This window comes from Tursiops truncatus, chromosome 1, assembly GCF_011762595.2.
Source record: "Tursiops truncatus isolate mTurTru1 chromosome 1, mTurTru1.mat.Y, whole genome shotgun sequence".
NCBI lineage: Eukaryota > Metazoa > Chordata > Mammalia > Artiodactyla > Delphinidae > Tursiops > Tursiops truncatus.
Genome location: NC_047034.1, coordinates 157708354 through 157726023, shown reverse-complemented (window position 1 = coordinate 157726023; position 17670 = coordinate 157708354). Strand labels below are relative to the sequence as shown.

At 50.4% G+C, this 17670-nt stretch overlaps 1 protein-coding gene across 7 annotated transcripts in view; it reads left to right on the top strand.

The window, feature by feature from the left end:
* ZNF362 (zinc finger protein 362) overlaps window positions 1-17393 on the top strand; it is a 36995-nt gene extending 19602 nt beyond the window's left edge. For all 7 annotated transcript variants that reach the window (XM_033838448.2, XM_033838447.2, XM_033838441.2 and 4 more), the window contains 5 exons: window positions 2348-2669; window positions 3403-3627; window positions 12443-12521; window positions 12638-12796; window positions 15814-17393. In XM_033838448.2, coding sequence (XP_033694339.1) covers window positions 2348-2669; window positions 3403-3627; window positions 12443-12521; window positions 12638-12796; window positions 15814-15930 — 902 coding nt within the window. In that variant the 3' untranslated portion in view covers window positions 15931-17393. The remainder of the gene's footprint in view (window positions 1-2347; window positions 2670-3402; window positions 3628-12442; window positions 12522-12637; window positions 12797-15813) is intronic.
* The last annotated feature ends 277 nt before the right edge of the window (window positions 17394-17670 follow it).

The following is a 17670-nucleotide window of genomic DNA, read 5'->3' as shown; positions in this document are numbered from 1 at the left end:
GCAAGGGAAATGCTCAGATTTGGGTGAGAAAGCTGGGGCTGGCTATAAGGTGGAGACTGGCTCGGTGGCAGGGAGAGCTGCAGGAGAGGGTGGTGGCCTGGACAAGGCAGCCGCAGAGGGATGGAGAGAAGGGGACAGATGTGAGGTATGTTGAGGAGGGAGAGTGGACAGGGCTTGGTGCTGGGCTGGGTGTAGGGGTGAAGAGTGGGAGGGGGCAAGGGAGACTCCCAGTCACTGCCAGTGAGATGGAGTCATAGGAGGGGGAGCGGGGTGGGGGAAAGATGTGAGCCCAGTCTTGGATAGATTGAGGCTGGGGGCTGGGGGGACATGTGTCATGAGGCTGGGCTGCCTGGTGCCCACCTCAGAGCCTGGTGGACAGGCTTTCTCCAGTGGCAACTGTATCTGGGCTGTTGTTCCTCCTCTGGCTGGCCCCACCGCCAGCCAGATGCCTGTGCCTCTCTCCCCCTCTCCCTCCTGCCTCTCGGAGATGCCCAAGAGCCATGGGGCCCCGTGAGCCTCCCCCCAGGCCGCAGCCACCCTCTGCACATTCCCTCCTTATTATGACGTTATTAAATTTATTTTTTCATTATAAAAGTAATATTAAAAAAGTAATATAAGCATATTAAGGGAAATTTGGAAAAAAGAGAAACTAAGAAAAAAGAAAATCACTCATAATCCCCAGCTCATAACCCAGCAGCTTAGAGAGCCTTTTAGTCCATTTCCTTCCTTTTCCATCTTTTTTGTTTTGTTTTTTAATATTTGGGCGTGTTCTGATGAGCTTGTGGTAGGGCTGTACCCATGACTTGAACTCTCTTTTCCTACTCACCATTCTATCGTAAACATATTTAGTGCATTTTTTATTATAAAGGTAACTCGTAGTCATCATAGAAAATTTAGAAATTGCAGACAAGCTAAAAGGAGAAAAAAAAATTAACCCTCGTCCTACTGTTGTTAGCATTTTCATATGTTTTCTCTATAATTTATTTTATTTTATCCTTTAATCACAGATGTAAAAAATGGATGAATTCACCAGGTAAAAAATTCAAATAATATGGAAGCAGATAAAGTATGAATATCTCCTTTTACCAACAAATTCTTCTCCCTCCCCACAGGGAACCACAATTTATACACAGTTTACTTTGGTGTGTCTCTTCTCTGATCTATTCCTGTGCTTTCACACACAGCTACATTACCTGTATATACATGTGTAGTTTGGATGCGTGCTTTTTTAAATAGGTGGGTTCATACTGTGTGTGTGGTTGATTACTTTTTCACCTGGCAGCATGTTTTGGCATTCTCTCTACGTCACTGCACATCTATCTTGTTTTCATGGCTTCCCTGTTCTCCGTATTGAGGATGGACCACATCTCTTTACATAGCCCCTGCTGAGAATAGCAGGTTGTGTCCAGTTTTGTCTGATCACAGTTTTGTATGGAAGGTCCAAGTACGCAGATCTGTGTGCTCATGTGCAAATAAATATCTATGGGTGATTTCTAGAATTAGAATTGCTTCGTCAAAAGTTTTGTACCTTTGAAATTTTAATAAACTCTTGCCAAACCACCCTCCATTAAGGTGGATAAATGTACACTCCCAGCATGTATGACACACACACTGTTGTCAACTCTGGATATTATCTTTTTCAATGCACAAATTTTGGGTTTCTTTTTTTTAAAAAGCATAGTCTTAATCATGTGATAGATATCATTTTCATCTTTTTGTGTACTTTACCTGATGTTGTAAATGTTTCTAGTCCCCTCGTTTTTAAAAGAATAACTTTTATTACAGAAATTTTAAAAAAAGGAAAAAGTTCGTTGTCAAAGAATTAGAAAGTACAGTTAAGCCAAAAAAATTGTTTTAAAATTACTCCTAATTCTACCATCCATATCACATGTTGGTGCATCTCCATCTCCTACTTAACTTTTTCTGTGGCTTAAGATTTTCCTTTTTTTACAAACATAATCTCCTTTTTAATGGGCAGTTAATGTTCAGTAGAGGAGATTGATCACAATTTATTAAGCCCTTCCCTAATATTGCATACTTCAGTTGTCTCTAATTTTCGCTATTATAAATAACACAGTAGTGGACATCTTTGCGCCTCAGTTTTGTTTTTGTTTTTTTGGGGGGGGGATGATTTCCAAAGTGCCCCCGTTACAGATAATAGGACTCAGTTTAGTCCTTAGGTATCTAAGGAATCTTACACATACACAGTTCTCATTTGTACCCCTGAGTAATAATTTACAAAGGGAAGGGGAGGCTCAGAAAGGCTGGTGACCTGCCAGAGTCACACAGCTGGGTGGTGGGGACTGAGCCGGCCTCTGCAGCTGCCTCCACCCCCGTGTCTTCGCAGGTCTGGGGCTCTCCTCCCGGACCCCGGCTGTGAGCACATCTGAGTCGAGTGTGGGCACGGGTACCAGCACCCCATCCACACCCACCACCACCAGCCAGAGCCGCCTCATCGCCTCGTCCCCCACCCTCATCTCAGGGATCACCAGCCCCCCCCTCCTGGACTCCATCAAGACAATCCAGGGCCACGGCCTGCTTGGCCCCCCCAAGTCCGAGCGCGGCCGAAAAAAGATCAAAGCGGAGAATCCAGGGGGGCCGCCTGTCCTCGTAGTCCCCTACCCCATCCTGGCCTCGGGCGAGACTGCCAAGGAGGGCAAGACGTACAGGTGGGGGTCTCGGTGGGAGGGCATCCACCTCGGTGGGCTTGGGTTAGAGGCCAGTGCCTCGGGCTGCAGCAGGGGCCCATCAGTGGGGCACTGCAAAGAGGGGCCCCGGAGGCGGAGGGCGAGGGCTACGGTCCAGAGGGGCGGGGTCTCCTGGCTTACCCCGCCCACAACCCTTCAGAGGTGGTCTCTGTCTGGGGCCGCCCTCACCACAGCCTGGGATATCGAGAGAGTCTGTTTCCTACACTCTTCAAGCAGTGTTCTGAACGCTCAACGTTTAGAATCATCTGGAGAACTTTCCAAAAATGCCAGTGCTGGGGCGCACCCCCAGAAGTTCCGATTTAACTTGCTGGGGGGAGACATGCGGAGGCCCCCAGGTCAGGCTTTCTTGAAAGCTCCCCAGAAGATTCTGAAGTACAGCCAGGGTGGAGAACCTCTCACCAGGAGTGCTGGAGCCCTTCCCCCAGAACCATGAGTCACTAGCCTCTCTTCCCTGTGAGGTGTAAGCCTGCTCCCCAGCCTGCTGTAAATCTGTCTCCAGGGGGAGGACCTTTGGCCTCCAGGTTGGAGGGTGCCCAGGCTGGGGGCCTGCCCGTGCCCCCTGGACCCTCCCAGGAGAGCTCTGTCCCTGGTGCAAGGTCTCTCTGACGTAGAAGGTCTCCCCTGAGATGTCCAGGCACTGGGCTGGGGGTGGGGGCGGGAATCTTCCTGGTATGAACCTGCCTCTTGCCCACAGGTGTAAGGTATGCCCGCTGACCTTTTTCACCAAGTCTGAGATGCAGATCCACTCCAAGTCGCACACAGAGGCCAAGCCCCACAAGTGCCCGCACTGCTCCAAATCCTTTGCCAACGCCTCCTACCTGGCCCAGCACCTGCGCATCCACCTGGGCGTCAAGCCCTACCACTGCTCCTACTGTGATAAGTCCTTCCGACAGCTCTCCCACCTCCAACAGCATACCAGGTGAGTGGCCAGCCTCGTGCTGCCCCGATGCAGCCAGTTTTAGCTCAGCACCTGCACCTGGTGCATGGACCTGGTGCAAGGAGGGACAAGGACCTTCTCTAGGTGTCCGTTGCCCTCAGGGTCAAGAGCAAACTGTTTTGCTTGTCATTCGAGGCCTTTTATGATATGGCCTTTGTGGACATCACTTCCCACTGTTGCTCACCTGTAAGGTCTTTGCACGTGCTGTGTCCTTTACCTGAAACATCCTCCCCCTCCTTTATCCTGTTTTTCTGGCCCTCTCCTATCTATCTCTCAGTAAAGCTTCCTCCAGGAAGTCCTCCCTGGCCCCCCTGAGCTGGTTCCACAGGCCCTGGGCTTCCCCATCCCAGCAGGGGTAGACTGTCTTCTACTTGCCTGGTTATTTGCCCACCACCCCCAATATATTGAGGGTTCTTGAAGGCGAGGGCTTGGTCTCCTCCGTGTCCACATCCCCAGTGGGTGGCACATAATAAACATTGAGGCATATGTTTAATATTTGTGGAATAAATAGAACTGGCTTTTACAGGGCATATGATTCATCCATTTAACAAGTATGTACAAGAGGTGAATTGTAAATATGTACGCCAGACGCGCCCCTAGGTGCCGGGGATACAGCACTGAACAAAACAGACACAGATTCCTGCCCTCTTAGGGTGTACAGTCTAGTCGAAAGCATGAACGGGGGATTCAGAGATAGACATGCTTTAAGGAAAGAGGTTTTTGCAGGGGAGTACAGACATCAGAAAGACTGGCTCGCCAAATAAAAATACCATAGGTATTTAAATAAAGTAAAGGTTATCAGATTACAGTTCATCTCTTCAGAGGGGAAGAAACACAGCAGTTTTCTCACATGATGGTTCTCGTGTCTATAAGCACGGCTGTGTGTCTGCCAGTATCAGCACTGGCAGGGATAAAATTGTTTTTGCTGTGGAGTCTGTAACGCACAGAAGGCGCTCAAGGTTTTCTTTATATTGGGCACTAAGGCTAGACACAGGGACCTTGGGTTTTGTTTTGTGGTGGTGTTATTTATTCATTTCTCTCCATTGTCTTTGTTTGCTTTATCCCAGGGGGCAAGATGTTTTGTCTGTTTCTCTGACTCTGGGGCATGATCAGTAGGTTTGATAGTAAGGAACAAATGACAGGATAGCGGGCAGGGTGGCATCAGTCTGCTCTTCTCGTCCCCATGCCTCCTGAGGCGTGGATTTGACCACGTAGATTTGTTTCAGAAATTTTCTGATCTTGTCATGAATGTATTTTTTGACGTTTGGCTAGTTTTATGGACATAGGTGTGTGTAATGAGGTGCTGCTCAATAAACAGTGTCCTCCTGGTTGTATGGTTACTAAAATTAGAGCATGCGACCCCAGGGTTTGAGAGTTAACTCCTGTCAGGAGATTTTGTAAAGCCCCCAGGTCATAATTTTAATCTGTGTATGTGTGAAAAAAAATTTTCTTATCATATTATCTAATCTAAGATCTATCTAAGTTACTATCTAAGATCCATCCAATTCACCTCTTGTCAGGTTGTGCTTGTACAACCTGTAACGGGAAGGGTACCGTCTTTTTGGAGAATCCCAAGTTTGTCAGCGTTTCTGGGCTAGCGGGAATGACTTTTCCCATAACCTTAAAGGTAAGGATTCCACAAGCCATGGAGTAGATTCAGTTCAGTTTCCTGGAAGCCTGGGGAAGGCTACATTCCCACTTACAAAGTACAGGCCTTGTTTCTTACTATCAGGCTTGGCATGCCTAATTAAATCAAATTTGTCATTAAATGTGACATTTCTGGCATGGTCATGGTTACAAATTTGATTTACCCAATTATATCCTGTTAGGAAGGAGGACAGATTCTTAGTGAACCTATTTACAGAAACTAATGGTCATAAAAAGGAAAAGGTCTCAGTAAAGGCACTTTGAGTATTTTTTAGCAATTGTTCTGAGTAGTTTTGTAGACAAGACCAATAGTGTTTTTTCAATAGGACCGTTATTTTAAAATTTCCTTGATAATTCATTAGTTTATATCTATGTTAAATCTGTATAGTCCTCCTGCCGTGCCCGCCCCCCCCAAATTCTAAAGGGTTAGCTGGAGCAAGACACCATTTAAGGAATATCCTATTCCAGTTTGTTCAAATATAGCCTCCTAAATTGAAGATTAGGGATAGATCAAAGAAAAAAAAAAGGGGGGGTTTCTCACATGCCCGTTAGAAAATAGAACATTAACCACAATTAAATCACTTTCATGCAGTCCTAGGTCATAATTCCTGTTCCCCAGTCTTGGGGAAGTTAGTCCGCTCTGCAAAGTTGTCTGCTTCTGGACTAAAGACTTGGTTCCTGCTTTGGCCTTGCACAGTGTCTGGTCATGGTGATGGGTCATCTTGGAAGCTTGTGCCCCATGTCTCTTCCCAAAGTGTAAAGAGCCAGGTGCACTGGTACAGTCCTCTACTGAGGCCGTCAACTCTTGATGTTTCTTTCAGAAGACTCAATCTCTGACTTGAAGCACAGGCCTTGAGGCAAGTGTGAGGGAGGGAACCAGACCTGTTGAGAAGACTAAATGACTCTGGGCCATTTATTATATAACCAACAGTATCAGAATGGAGAATAGAGGCCTCTATTAAGGTATAATGTATGATCAGTTGTTCAGATTCAGAGCATATTATAGGCAGCAGGGGTGTTGACACATTGTCACGGTCTTTTAATTGATCTCATAAAGCATGTGTTATGATTGGCACTAAAAAGCATAGTTAAATCTAGAAAAAAAAATCTTTTTAAAGACATTTCTCTGTGGATATTAATGGTACTAGTCTCTGTACATGAAAACAAGTTGTTAGGTTTTTTCCATCCATCTTAAAAAGTACACATATATATATTATATGTAATTATATATTATATATGATATTACTCTATATTATATATATGTGAATTATATGTAATTACATATATACACACACATAAAATTAACTCAGGGAGATTGAGCTTCTTTTCTCTTGATCTGCCAACTTTCTTATGCTAGACACTTCAAAGGCCGGCTCTCATTCTAGTGTTTGGCTAATTCAAATGTGGAGAATACAAAACATCCCTCACTGGGAGCTTTTATAAAGCAGGGGAGCAAATCTTTGGTGTTGCCCAGTGGCCAGCTGGAAACTCCAAGCACATCTCGGTGTAAAAGTTACCTTGATATTTTATTATTCTGAAGGTGGGGCCTGGGTTTGAGAAAGGCTATAGCACAAAGTTGGTAGAGTAGGCAGAACAGGAGCGTCAGTCTGGTAGGTAATAAACACAGTAGCAAGTAATAATTAGTAAGAAGCCCAGCGTTTTCAGAAGTAGACATTTGTTTGAAAATATTATTTAAGACCATGACCAAAGAAGCAAGAAAAAATTAACAGGCCCTTGAGGGGAGAGTGTTTTTAAATTTATTTATTTAATTTATGTATTATTTTTGGCTGTGTTGGATCTTCGTTGCTGTGCGCGGGCTTTCTCTAGTTGCAGCAAGTGGGGCTTCTCTTGTTGCGGAGCACGGGGTCTAGGCACGCAGGCTTCAGTAGTTGTGGCACGCGTGCTCAGTAGTTGTGGCGCACAGGCTTAGTTGCTGCGAGGCACGTGGGATCTTTCCGGGCTAGGGCGTAAACCCGTGTCCCCTGCATTGGCAGGCGGATTCCTAATCACTGCGCCACCAGGGAAGCCCAAGGGGAGAGTGTTTTGTCAGAATGTTCCTTGTTCAGGGGTTGCTCTCTGTTCCTGAGGGCACCATTTTTTTCTCCCTCTATTTTTTTCTTTTGAGTGATTTGAGTTCATAGCGGTTGGAAACCAAACAAGCAACATAAGAGGGTCCTATCAACATTTAGAGACAAATTATTAGTCATTATGCAGTGGCGTATATAATTAAACCAGCGTGTCCTAACCCAGTGACAAAGAAGCTGGTGTCCCTAGTGCCCGCAAGTCCCAGAATCCTTAAGACAAACAAACCAAAAGAAGCCAAACATAAAGAAGCAACCAGATTCCAGGTTGCTTTTCTCCCATTCCACAGAGACTCCTGTTCTTTGCCCCTTGATGGAGAACCAGACAGGGCATATAATCAAATCCATCTTCTCAACGTTCTGCCAATAATAAAGGGGGTAAAAGAAGATCATGTCAAAACAGAACCAGCCCCGGTCAAGTAATAAAAATAGAGCTAGAAGCAGGTTGAGCAGGATCCCGCCTGGGAGTTGAGACAGATGTGCCTGGGAGCACGTGACGGTTCATGTAGTTGAACGGCGCTGGCAGCTCTGGAGCATCTTGGTGGGACCTCTGTCTGTGAACGGAAGGCAACAAGACAAGAAAAGCAGGTGACTTGCAAAGTGCTTGCAGAAATCCAGACTTCAGAAGGATCGGCCCTGTAAATTATAAATACATGTATTTAAGGGGAAAAGTAACAGGAATTTGTAGTGAGTCTGTTCACGGTAGAGATACAGCAGTAGTCTCGTGCAGTTAGCATCTGGATAAGATCACACATCTGTAGATATCACGAGGCCGAAGTCAGGGGATAACCCTGTTTTATGAAGGAGTTAGTAAGGTATAAGAAAGGGCTCAACGTTTTACCTGTTTGGGGAACGTATGTTAGACAAAGTGACCCTGGATTTGTTTGTTTATTCAGTGGTTTTTGCCTGTGTTTTCCTTCTCCTGGCTGTGCGATGTTGTGTACATGTGTGGTGATAATTGTGACGGGGTAGGTTTTCTCAAGTGTGATGATAGTGATGGTGATAACATCCTAGCAACAACTGTTCCTTGTCAGAGAGCTCCTAAGTGCCCAGCCCTGCATAAGATATTTACATATGAGGTGTCCATAAAGTCCTTACAAATCTGAAAAGTGCCACGGAGAGACAGCCACCTTGAGGAAGGTCCACTGTCACTGTATCGTTTTAGTTACAAAGCACAGTGGGACTGAAGCCATTCAATATAACGTGCCGCTTATTACCTGGAAAATAAAGGATAAATGATAACTAATGAATCCTCGATAATCTTATTTAAACATTGAATAAATTCCCCCTTCGTGTTTTTCATAAATTGTTTGTCTTAAAGAGACATGAGTGTATTAAAAACTAACACTGGGGGGACTTCTCTGGCGGTCCAGTGGTTAGGTCTCCGCGCTTTCACTACTGAGGGTGCGGGTTCGATCTCTGGTCGGGAAATTAAGATCCCGCGAGCCGTGCGTTGTGGCCAAAAAAAACCAAAACAAAACAAAACTAACACTGTGCAACTGTCTTAGGAACGCCCTTTCAGTAAGTTACAGTCCTTACAGTCCTTATTATTATCCCCGTTTTAGAGGTGAGGAAACTGGGGCTCGGGAGGCACAGTTGCTTGGCCAAGGCCACACCACTAAGAGGAGGCAGAAGCGAGATGTGAGCCAGAGCGCCGAGGAGCAGCCCTGCCTTGGAGGAGGGAGGGGGCTGGGATGTTGGCTGCAGAAGAAACTCAGGTGGGAGCGAGGTCCAGGCAGGAGAGCAGGGCTAGTCTTCGGGGCCCCGGGGTGGGGCTGGGACAGTGGGGGTGAAGGAGCAGCCCAGGAGCCCCGATTTCAGCTCAGCTTCCCTGCGCCTGGAATTGGTGGGGAGCTCCCCATCACTACAGATGCGGGAGTGAGGCCTGGGTGCCCGCCTAGTGGGGAGATGCCCTGCAAAGAGAGGACTCTGATGTTGGGGTTGAGGGCTTAGCCTTGACTTGAAATTCAGGGGTGAAGAACTCAGGGGCCAGTTATCAGGGGGAAACTTTGCTCCCTGAAGCCCTTCTGAGGCCCAGTGCTGGCTGCCATGCATGACAGATCAGTGGTCAGAGGCTGGCTCTGGGCCAAAGGAACTCCCACCATGCACCGGGAGGCTGGTGGATGTGAAAACTTCCGTGAAAGGGGGAGGTATGTAATGGAGGTTGGGGAGGATAATCGGAGTCAAGGATTGAAGGGTCCATAGTCCTCTCTCATGAGAGATGGGAATGGTGTTCCCAGCAGGAGGAACGGCACGAGCAAAGGCTCAGAGACTTGCTGGGGGTGTGGATTTGGATTCTGTCCTGGAGAAGGGGGAGACAGTAGGGGAGACCATGACAAGGTCAGGTCCCTGCGCTGCTGCTGTGGTGGAGGGGAGAGGCTGAGGCCGGGAGTCCAAGAAGGAGCCTGGGCAGCTGTGGCACTTGGGGAGCAGGCCAGAGGAGCAAGGTCCTGAGGTAGGGCCTGATGTCCCTGTAGAACCATCCATCAGTCAGTCAACAAACACTTGTGAAATACCCTTGAGGAATGGGCGTTGTTGATTATGTGGAACATATTACTATTGTCAGTAACTGACTTCAGGAGGAAAGAACTCACCTTCCTATGTACCAAGTCCTCTCTACTGAGCCTGTGCCAGGCCCTGGGATGATGGTGGTGAACGAGACCAAGGGCATCTTGCTCTCAAGGAGGGAGGCAGCTTAGAAAACAGTGACTAGACATTAACAAAATACGTGCCTACACATAGACTTCTGCTCAGGGGTGGGCTGCAGGGGCCAGGTCTAGTCTGGAGGGTCAGGAAAGGCTGCCACGATCAAGGGGCTTTTATACTGAGAACAGGAGTCTGGGTTTTAGCTAGGCATTAGCTGGGGGAAGAGTGTGCCTGGGAGAGGATCAGCCTGGATACCAGATGGAAGGTAGGAAGGGACTTGGAATGCTGGGGCGGGGGGCGTGGAGGGAGGTGGTGGGCCTGGAGCCTTGGGGCAGGGAAGAGGCATGACTTGGGCAGCAGTGGGAGGCGAGGGTTCTGGGGTGGGCGTTGTGGAATTTAAAACAAAATCAGCACATGTCCTGGGGTCCCTCGGTCCCCTCTGCCACCGAGTTCCACAGCCCTGGAGGGGAATGAGGATGGGATGAAATGGAGGGATTCTGGCGGCAGGCGGAGCCGGTCCAGATGACCCTTCAGGTCCTACTGTTGTAGAGATGGGGTGCAGTAGCCTGGGATGATGTCCCCAAACACGTGACACCCCCAAATGTGCAGGTAGAATAGGGGTCCTCAGAACTGGGCCAGCACATTTCCACCTGGCCTGTCTCCGTGCAGCCTGAGATGAGCCGTCTCTGCCTTTGGGGTTCTCCGTCTAGTAGAGGAGACAGAGGAGGGGCGGCCTCGCTGCTGAGGATGCAGCCAGGGCACAGGGGTGGCGGGCAGAAGCATCAATCAGCCGTGGTTGCCAGATGAGAAATGGTCCTCTGACCAGGACGCAGGGTGCAGGAGCAGGGAGGTGAGGCCGAACCACACGTGAAGGGCTTCGAATGGCACACTAGGGAATTCAGACTGTCACTGTTCATAGTGGGCAGTCAAGGTCGTGGGCTTACTTACGGCAGGGAGTGTTCTTTATTCCAGCCTGGCCAGCATGGGGGCCTGCCCTGGGGGACCTTAGTTTGTCTGACGAGTCTGTTGATGGGCGGAGCAAACCCAGGGCGGGCTGTGGCTTTAGGGAAGGAGCCAGACCGGGTGGTCAGAGCTGGATTCTCCCTCCACCTAATGCTGATCGGCAGCTTAGGCAAAAGAGGTTCAGGTCCAGTCTGCATTTCATTACCTACCTGCTTGGCACAGGGTTTGCCAGAGCAGGTGACTGAAGACAAGCCTAGGAGAGCAGGGAGGGCCTCCCGTCCCGGTGTGTGCGCCTCGCTCCCCAGCCCCGTTTCCATACCCCATCCCGGTCCTCCTCCATCCTCACCCGGCTGCTGGACCAGCACAAGCCGCAACAGCCAGCAGAAAGCCCGGCCATCAGCCTGCAAGTCACTGCTCCCAAGTCTCCTTCTCAGTGAGGACCCCGACCACCCTATTTAACATTGTACCCTCCCCATGCACTCACGACCCCCCTCACCTGCTCTGCTTCTTCTCACAGCACTTATTACCTTCTACACGCACTTTACTTACTTATTTCATGCTCATTGTTTCCACAAGGCAGTGGGTTTTTTCTGTTTTGTTCACAGATATGTTCCAAGCACCCAGGGTGGTGCCTGGCACACGGGTGCCTGATATAACAATTGTTAAATGAATGAATAATAGTAATACTGGCAAGTGGTGACGGAGCCCTGACTCTGTGCCAGTACTTAGCTAAGCCCCTTCCACATATTATCTAATGGAATCTTCACAAAGCCCAGTGAAGTAGGGACTGTATTTTTATACCCATTTTGCAGATGAGGAAACCGAGGCTCAGTGATTTGACCAAGGCCACCCAGCTAGTAAATGGTAGAGCCAGTGTGAGGACAAAAAGGGGCTCACAGGAAGGACACAGAGGCTGACTTTCAGGGCCACCCTGTCCTGCATTCTCTCAGTAGCTGGGGTGACCAGGTAGCCATTTGGGGAAGAGGCAGGAAATAGAAATGGGGGGCCAATTAGAGGGTGATGTCTCCTGAGAGAAAGAGGCAGGGTGGGCAGCGAAGGTCCTGGCAAAGCTGTGAATCTGCCCTTTTCAGTGGGTGGTCTGCAGGTGGCTTTTTTAGAAGAGGGGCAGAATGCCATCAAAGCAAGACTGCCATGATTAGCCGGGGGCCTGGGCGGGCTGTCTGAGTGGGTGCTGGTGGAGGGCCGGGTTCAGCGGGGCCCTGTGGGGAGCGTGGAGGCTCTGGTCACAGAATGGCTGTGGGAGGCCAGAGAAGAAAGGACGCGGGTAGCCTTTGAAGACCCAGCTCTTGCCTGGGGCTCACTCTGGGGAGAGTGTGTGGAGCGGGGAGCCTGGGAGGCTTGGGGGCCACAGGGGTGTGCAGGCTAGCCGAGGGCTTGAGGGCTGGAGCTGGCCTGGGGGACCTGTCAGGGATGCCACCTCACTGGGCTGCCTGTTGCAGAATCCACACAGGCGACAGACCCTACAAGTGCCCACATCCTGGCTGCGAAAAGGCTTTCACTCAGCTCTCCAACCTCCAGGTGAGTGCCGGCCTGCCTCCGCCAGGTGCACAGCCCCTCCTCCCCAGGGGAGCCTAAGGAGGGGGTGGGGCTGGGGGAGTCCAGCCAGCTCCCGACCCCTGCTGTGCTCCCCGCAGTCTCACCAGCGCCAGCACAACAAGGACAAGCCCTACAAGTGTCCCAACTGCTACCGGGCCTACTCGGACTCCGCCTCCCTGCAGATCCACCTCTCGGCCCATGCCATCAAGCATGCCAAGGCCTACTGCTGCAGCATGTGCGGGCGGGCCTACACCTCGGTGAGTGCGGGGCCCCCGGGAGCCTCTCCCTCTCCCCGCCCTCCTCAGACCTGTACTGACGCTCCCATTTTCCAGACGAGGAAACTGAGGCCGAGAGAAGGGCAGTGACTTCCCAAGATCACAGTGAGTGGCAGAGCCAGGGCTTCTGCTTTCCACTTCTGTTTTCGGCTGCCTCAGGCCGAGCTCTCCCCAGGCAGCCTTTCGCCTGGCTTCTGGAGATGTGGTTTCTTCCAGGCAGTGTGGGGTGGTGGGCGGGGAGGCGCTGGCAACCTGCTCCCCAGAGCCAGGGAGGGAGAAGGACCTTTCCCCACTGGGGAAGCTGCAACGCCCGTCATGCCCACAAGGGGGCACAGTGACCTGGCCCAGAGCCACCGTCATCTCCCAGGAAAGGCCCACACAGGGCCAGAAAGGTGCCAGTCCTCCATCCCTGGATGGGAATTTTCCTAAACAAGGGCCTTTCACACCCAAGAGAGGGAGTCCAAGTGAGTCACTTTTGTGTGTCCTTCTGGCTATGTGTGTCCAAATATTCTGGTTAACAGATGCCCACGTGTACCCAGACTGATCACCAAGCCTCAGTTTCCTCATCTGTAAAATGGAAGAGGTAATAGTTCTTAACTTCTAGGGCTGTTGGCTGGCAGAGTCAGCGCCTGACAGACCTTAGCTAACACAATGATTTATTCACCCAGTGTTTGCTGAACACTTGTGCCAGGCACTTGGGAATCAGGATGAATCAAACAGACATATTCTTTGCCCCCAGGCAGGTTAGAGTCCACTGCTGGAGACAGACATTAAACAAGTAACCACACAAGTGGATATGTAATGACAAATCGTGGTAACTGCTCTAAGCAGGCTTTCTCAACCTCAGCCCGTGTTGACATCTTTGCCGAGGGGGTGCTGTCCTGTGCGTTATAGGATGTTTAGCAACATCCTTGGCCTCTACCCACTAGCAACCCCTCCCTGAAAATGCCTCCAGACTTTGCCAAATGTCCCTGGGCTGGGGGTGGGGGGGAATTGCCTCTGATTGAGAACCACTGCTGTAAAGGAAAAAAGGGAAATGTATGTTTTGAAAGGCAGCTGCAGGGGGGACAAATTGGAGTTGGGGAAGGGAGATGGGTTGGGATAGGTGTATGAGGAAGTATCATTTAGAGGAAGCCTTGAAGGTAATTGGCCAGGTGAGGACGAGTGGAGCGGGAAGGACTTCCCATGCAGGGGAACAGGGAATGCAAACACCCCCGACGTGGAACAGTCGCGGTGTGTTCCAGGAACTGAAGGAAAATTAGGTCACACGAGGCTGTCGGTCCCTGTTAGGGAGCCTGGATGTTTTTCCTGGTGGAGTGGGGACCCATGGGGAGGGGACTGTCCAGGAAGGTAGTTCTGAAAGTTCACTTTGGCTAGAGAGGGGCGCATGGATTGCACCTTCCTATATGCGTCCCCTCTTAGAGGAGGGGCCGCCAGTGGTCACAGCCATGGTTCTTAGAGGGGATATGAACTCTGGGGGGAAGGGGCTGTCACATCTCACCTGGCTTGAGGCCCCACAGAACAAGAATAATTACCTTTTTTTAAAAAAAACATATTAATGGATTGACTTTTAAACTACTTTAATACATAAAAGAAACATTTTAGAAAAGTGAACCCTCGTGTTCCCATCAGCCCCCAGAGCCTGGCATCAGTCTATCCTGCCTTATCCATATCCCTGTTTTTTGAAGTAAAACTGACATCACATTGTTCCATCTGAAAATTTTTCACTTTGTGTCTTTAAACATAAAGACTGCTTTTTTGAACTTAGCCACAGTACCTTTATGATACCTTAAAATGATTCTCCGTAGTCCTTAATATCGTCAAATACCCAGGCGGTATTCACATTTTCATTTGTCTCATGGATGCCATAATTTATAATTTTATTTACTTATAAATTTTATTTTTTAATCAAGATCCAAATAAAATTCTTACATTGCACTGGGTCAATATATCTTTAAACTATTGGTCCTCCACCCCACCTCAACACCACTGCCTTTTTTTTTCTTTGCAATTTACTCATTGAAGAATAGTTTCCTAGTTTGGATTTTGCTGATGACTGCCCTTCGCTGTTGTTTGATAGCGCTTTGCCACCACATTTGAGGGCTTCCTCTGCCGGATTCTGAGCAAGCTGAGGTATGAGGCCAAGGAGTGGCAGGTGGGAACCAGAGCACCACCTTAGTGTGAAAGCCTGTGGGCCTGCAGGTGAGCCTTGGGTCACCTCGCCTACCCAGTCTTGGGTGCCTCAGGTCAGACTTAGCAGAGTCTGTGGCAGTGCTCACGGGATGAGGTGAGCATGCCCAGTTTAAGCTTCCCAAAGTCACCAGTCAGATCCGGCCCCACTTCTTCCCAAAGGAGGATGGAGCATGGGGGTGCAGAGGCTGGGGCTCCCATCACCACCTAGAACGAAATGTAGAGACTAGGGAAGCAGTGGTCCCCTCAACCCTAACTGCTAAGAGCTTTACCCACATCACCATAGCAACCCTTTGAGGTTGTTCCTTCCCCATCCCTGCCTGCAGAGGAGGAAACTGAGGCTTGGAGGGCTAAGATGACTTGTCCAACATTCCACTGCTGAGAAATGGCAGAGCCATGGTCAACTGAGGCCTACCGCTTCGCCCCCACTGGGAGAACCAGCCATATGGGGGCAGCTATGCTCAATCGGACAGGACTCCACTGCAGCCAGTTGGTAGACAGCAGCTGGCCTGGCCCTAGGGAGTTTTAGGTGGGCACTGCTGCGGGGTGAGCCTGGTGCCTGCCAGCTCTCTAGTCAGCACACTGTGGGCTCGGACTCTGGTAAATAAGCCAGCCCCCACTGCTGGCAGAGATGCGGCATCCCTAGAACCAATGCTGATGCCCGTCTGACCCCCCAAAGCTGTGGCTGTCCATCACTAGCCGGCCCACCTACCAAGGAGCCCTCCAGTGGCCGCTTGTGGGAACTGCAGCTCCCCCTGCACCCCTTGCCAGCAGTTGGTTGTAAGTTCTGAATCTCACCCCGCCCACAGGAGACCTACCTGATGAAGCACATGTCCAAACACACGGTGGTGGAGCACCTGGTGAGCCATCACTCGCCCCAGAGGACGGAGTCCCCCGGCATCCCGGTGCGAATTTCCCTCATCTGAGCCGAGGCAAGGCGCCGCCCCGCCCTGCCCACTGGCAGACACAGACCCAGGCAGCACCAGGCCCCGACTCCCTCCAGGGGCCCTCCAGGAACAGCCGAGCTCTCTCACGACCTTCCTGACCTTCCAGAAAGCCTGGGCCGCAGAAGCCCTGCCCGGTCCAGCTCCGGGGGCGGCCAGGCCAACTGCAAGATTCTGGACTGTTCTGGTGGCATCCAAAGACGATCTCAGAGCACTTTGAACCTCTCTGCTGGGTTTTCCTTTTGTTCCCCACCCTTCACTTGCTTCACTGTTCTTTTTTTTTTTTTTTTTTAAGTTTGTTTTGGAAATAACAAAAAAGATATTTATTGGCCAAGAAGTTGGTGCTGCTAAGACCGAGAAATTAAAAGAACCGGACAGATGGACACAGAGAACCAGAGGGCAGCGTGGGACCTTATCTTGCCACGGCCTCAGGTCTTGAGGGGAAGGCTCAAGCCTGGGTTTCTGGACTGCAAAGGGGGCCCCCAGGTGGGAGGGGCAGGAGGCAGCTGGAGTGAGCCGCTTGCCCCTGGGTGCCAGCTCGAGCCTCCAGAGCTGCGCCCTGGGCATCACTGAGCAGAGGGATGTGGCAGCTACCAGGGCTACCCAGTCTTCAGGAGATGAAATGAGAGGGGCCGGGAGGTCCACAGGACCAAAGGGTGCAGTGTTGGCTGGGCTGGGTGCAGGCCCAGGGAAACGGGGTGGGGTGGGCTGGGTAAGACCTGGCACCCCTGCTGCCCTGAAGACCACCCCAGTCTACCTCGGTGCTGGCCAAGAAACCTATTGGCTACCTCTCCCACCATCCCAGACTGTGGGCAGGGGGAGGGAGTGGGCCTGGGGCAAGGACCCCCCTCTCCAGAATTTCCTCCAGATGGGGCAGTGCCCGAGGAGGGGTTACTTGTCTTCCCTGCCATGGAGGGGAATCCCCAGCCCAGGCCCTAAGCCCCTGGGCAGGGAAGGGATCCTCGGGGAGGAGGGTCCCGGGAACAGACCCTGCCCTCAGCTCCCACAGACACACCCCAATCTGAAAGCCATGCGTGTCCGTGTATATAGGAACTATGTACAGAGCCCGGAGAAGCCCCCCTACATCCCCTGGGGAAAAAAAAAAAGAAAACTAGACAGAAACTCATCTATATATTCTGTATCTGGAGTTCCGTTTTGAATATTAACTGTGTTATTTTTATACACTTTTTAAGCCTTAACTCGCCATTGATTTACCAGTTTAACGTCTCCTGGGGTTTCTTTTCCCACGGGGTTCTCTGCCCCGCCCCCACCCCTTTGTTTGACTGGCGTCGTCTGATACTCAGTATTGTAGCTTTTTGTCCGCATGTTACTACCCTGTAAATACGCTGTTATACATACTGTTAACACCCCTTTGCTTTTTTCTATGGGACCTCCAGGCCACCATATTTAGAACTAGTTACCTTATTAAAAAAGAGAAAACAGTCTGTTGGCTTCTCAGTCTGCATCGTGGTGGCAGGGAGGTGAGGGCAGGTGCCCCTCAAGGCTTCAGGAACGAAGTATGCGTTTTATTGAAGGAAAGGGGTGGGGAGCAAAAGAAGTCAAACGTGGGGGAAGACACTAAAGGGGGCAAGAAACAAAGGAATTCCAAACCCTCTGCTCTTTGTATTTCTCTGTTGTGAAGAATAAACTGTACCTGCAGCCGGGTGGTGGCGGTGTGTGGCGTGCTCTGTGCGAGGGTGGGGCTGGGGGGCACCTTTCCAC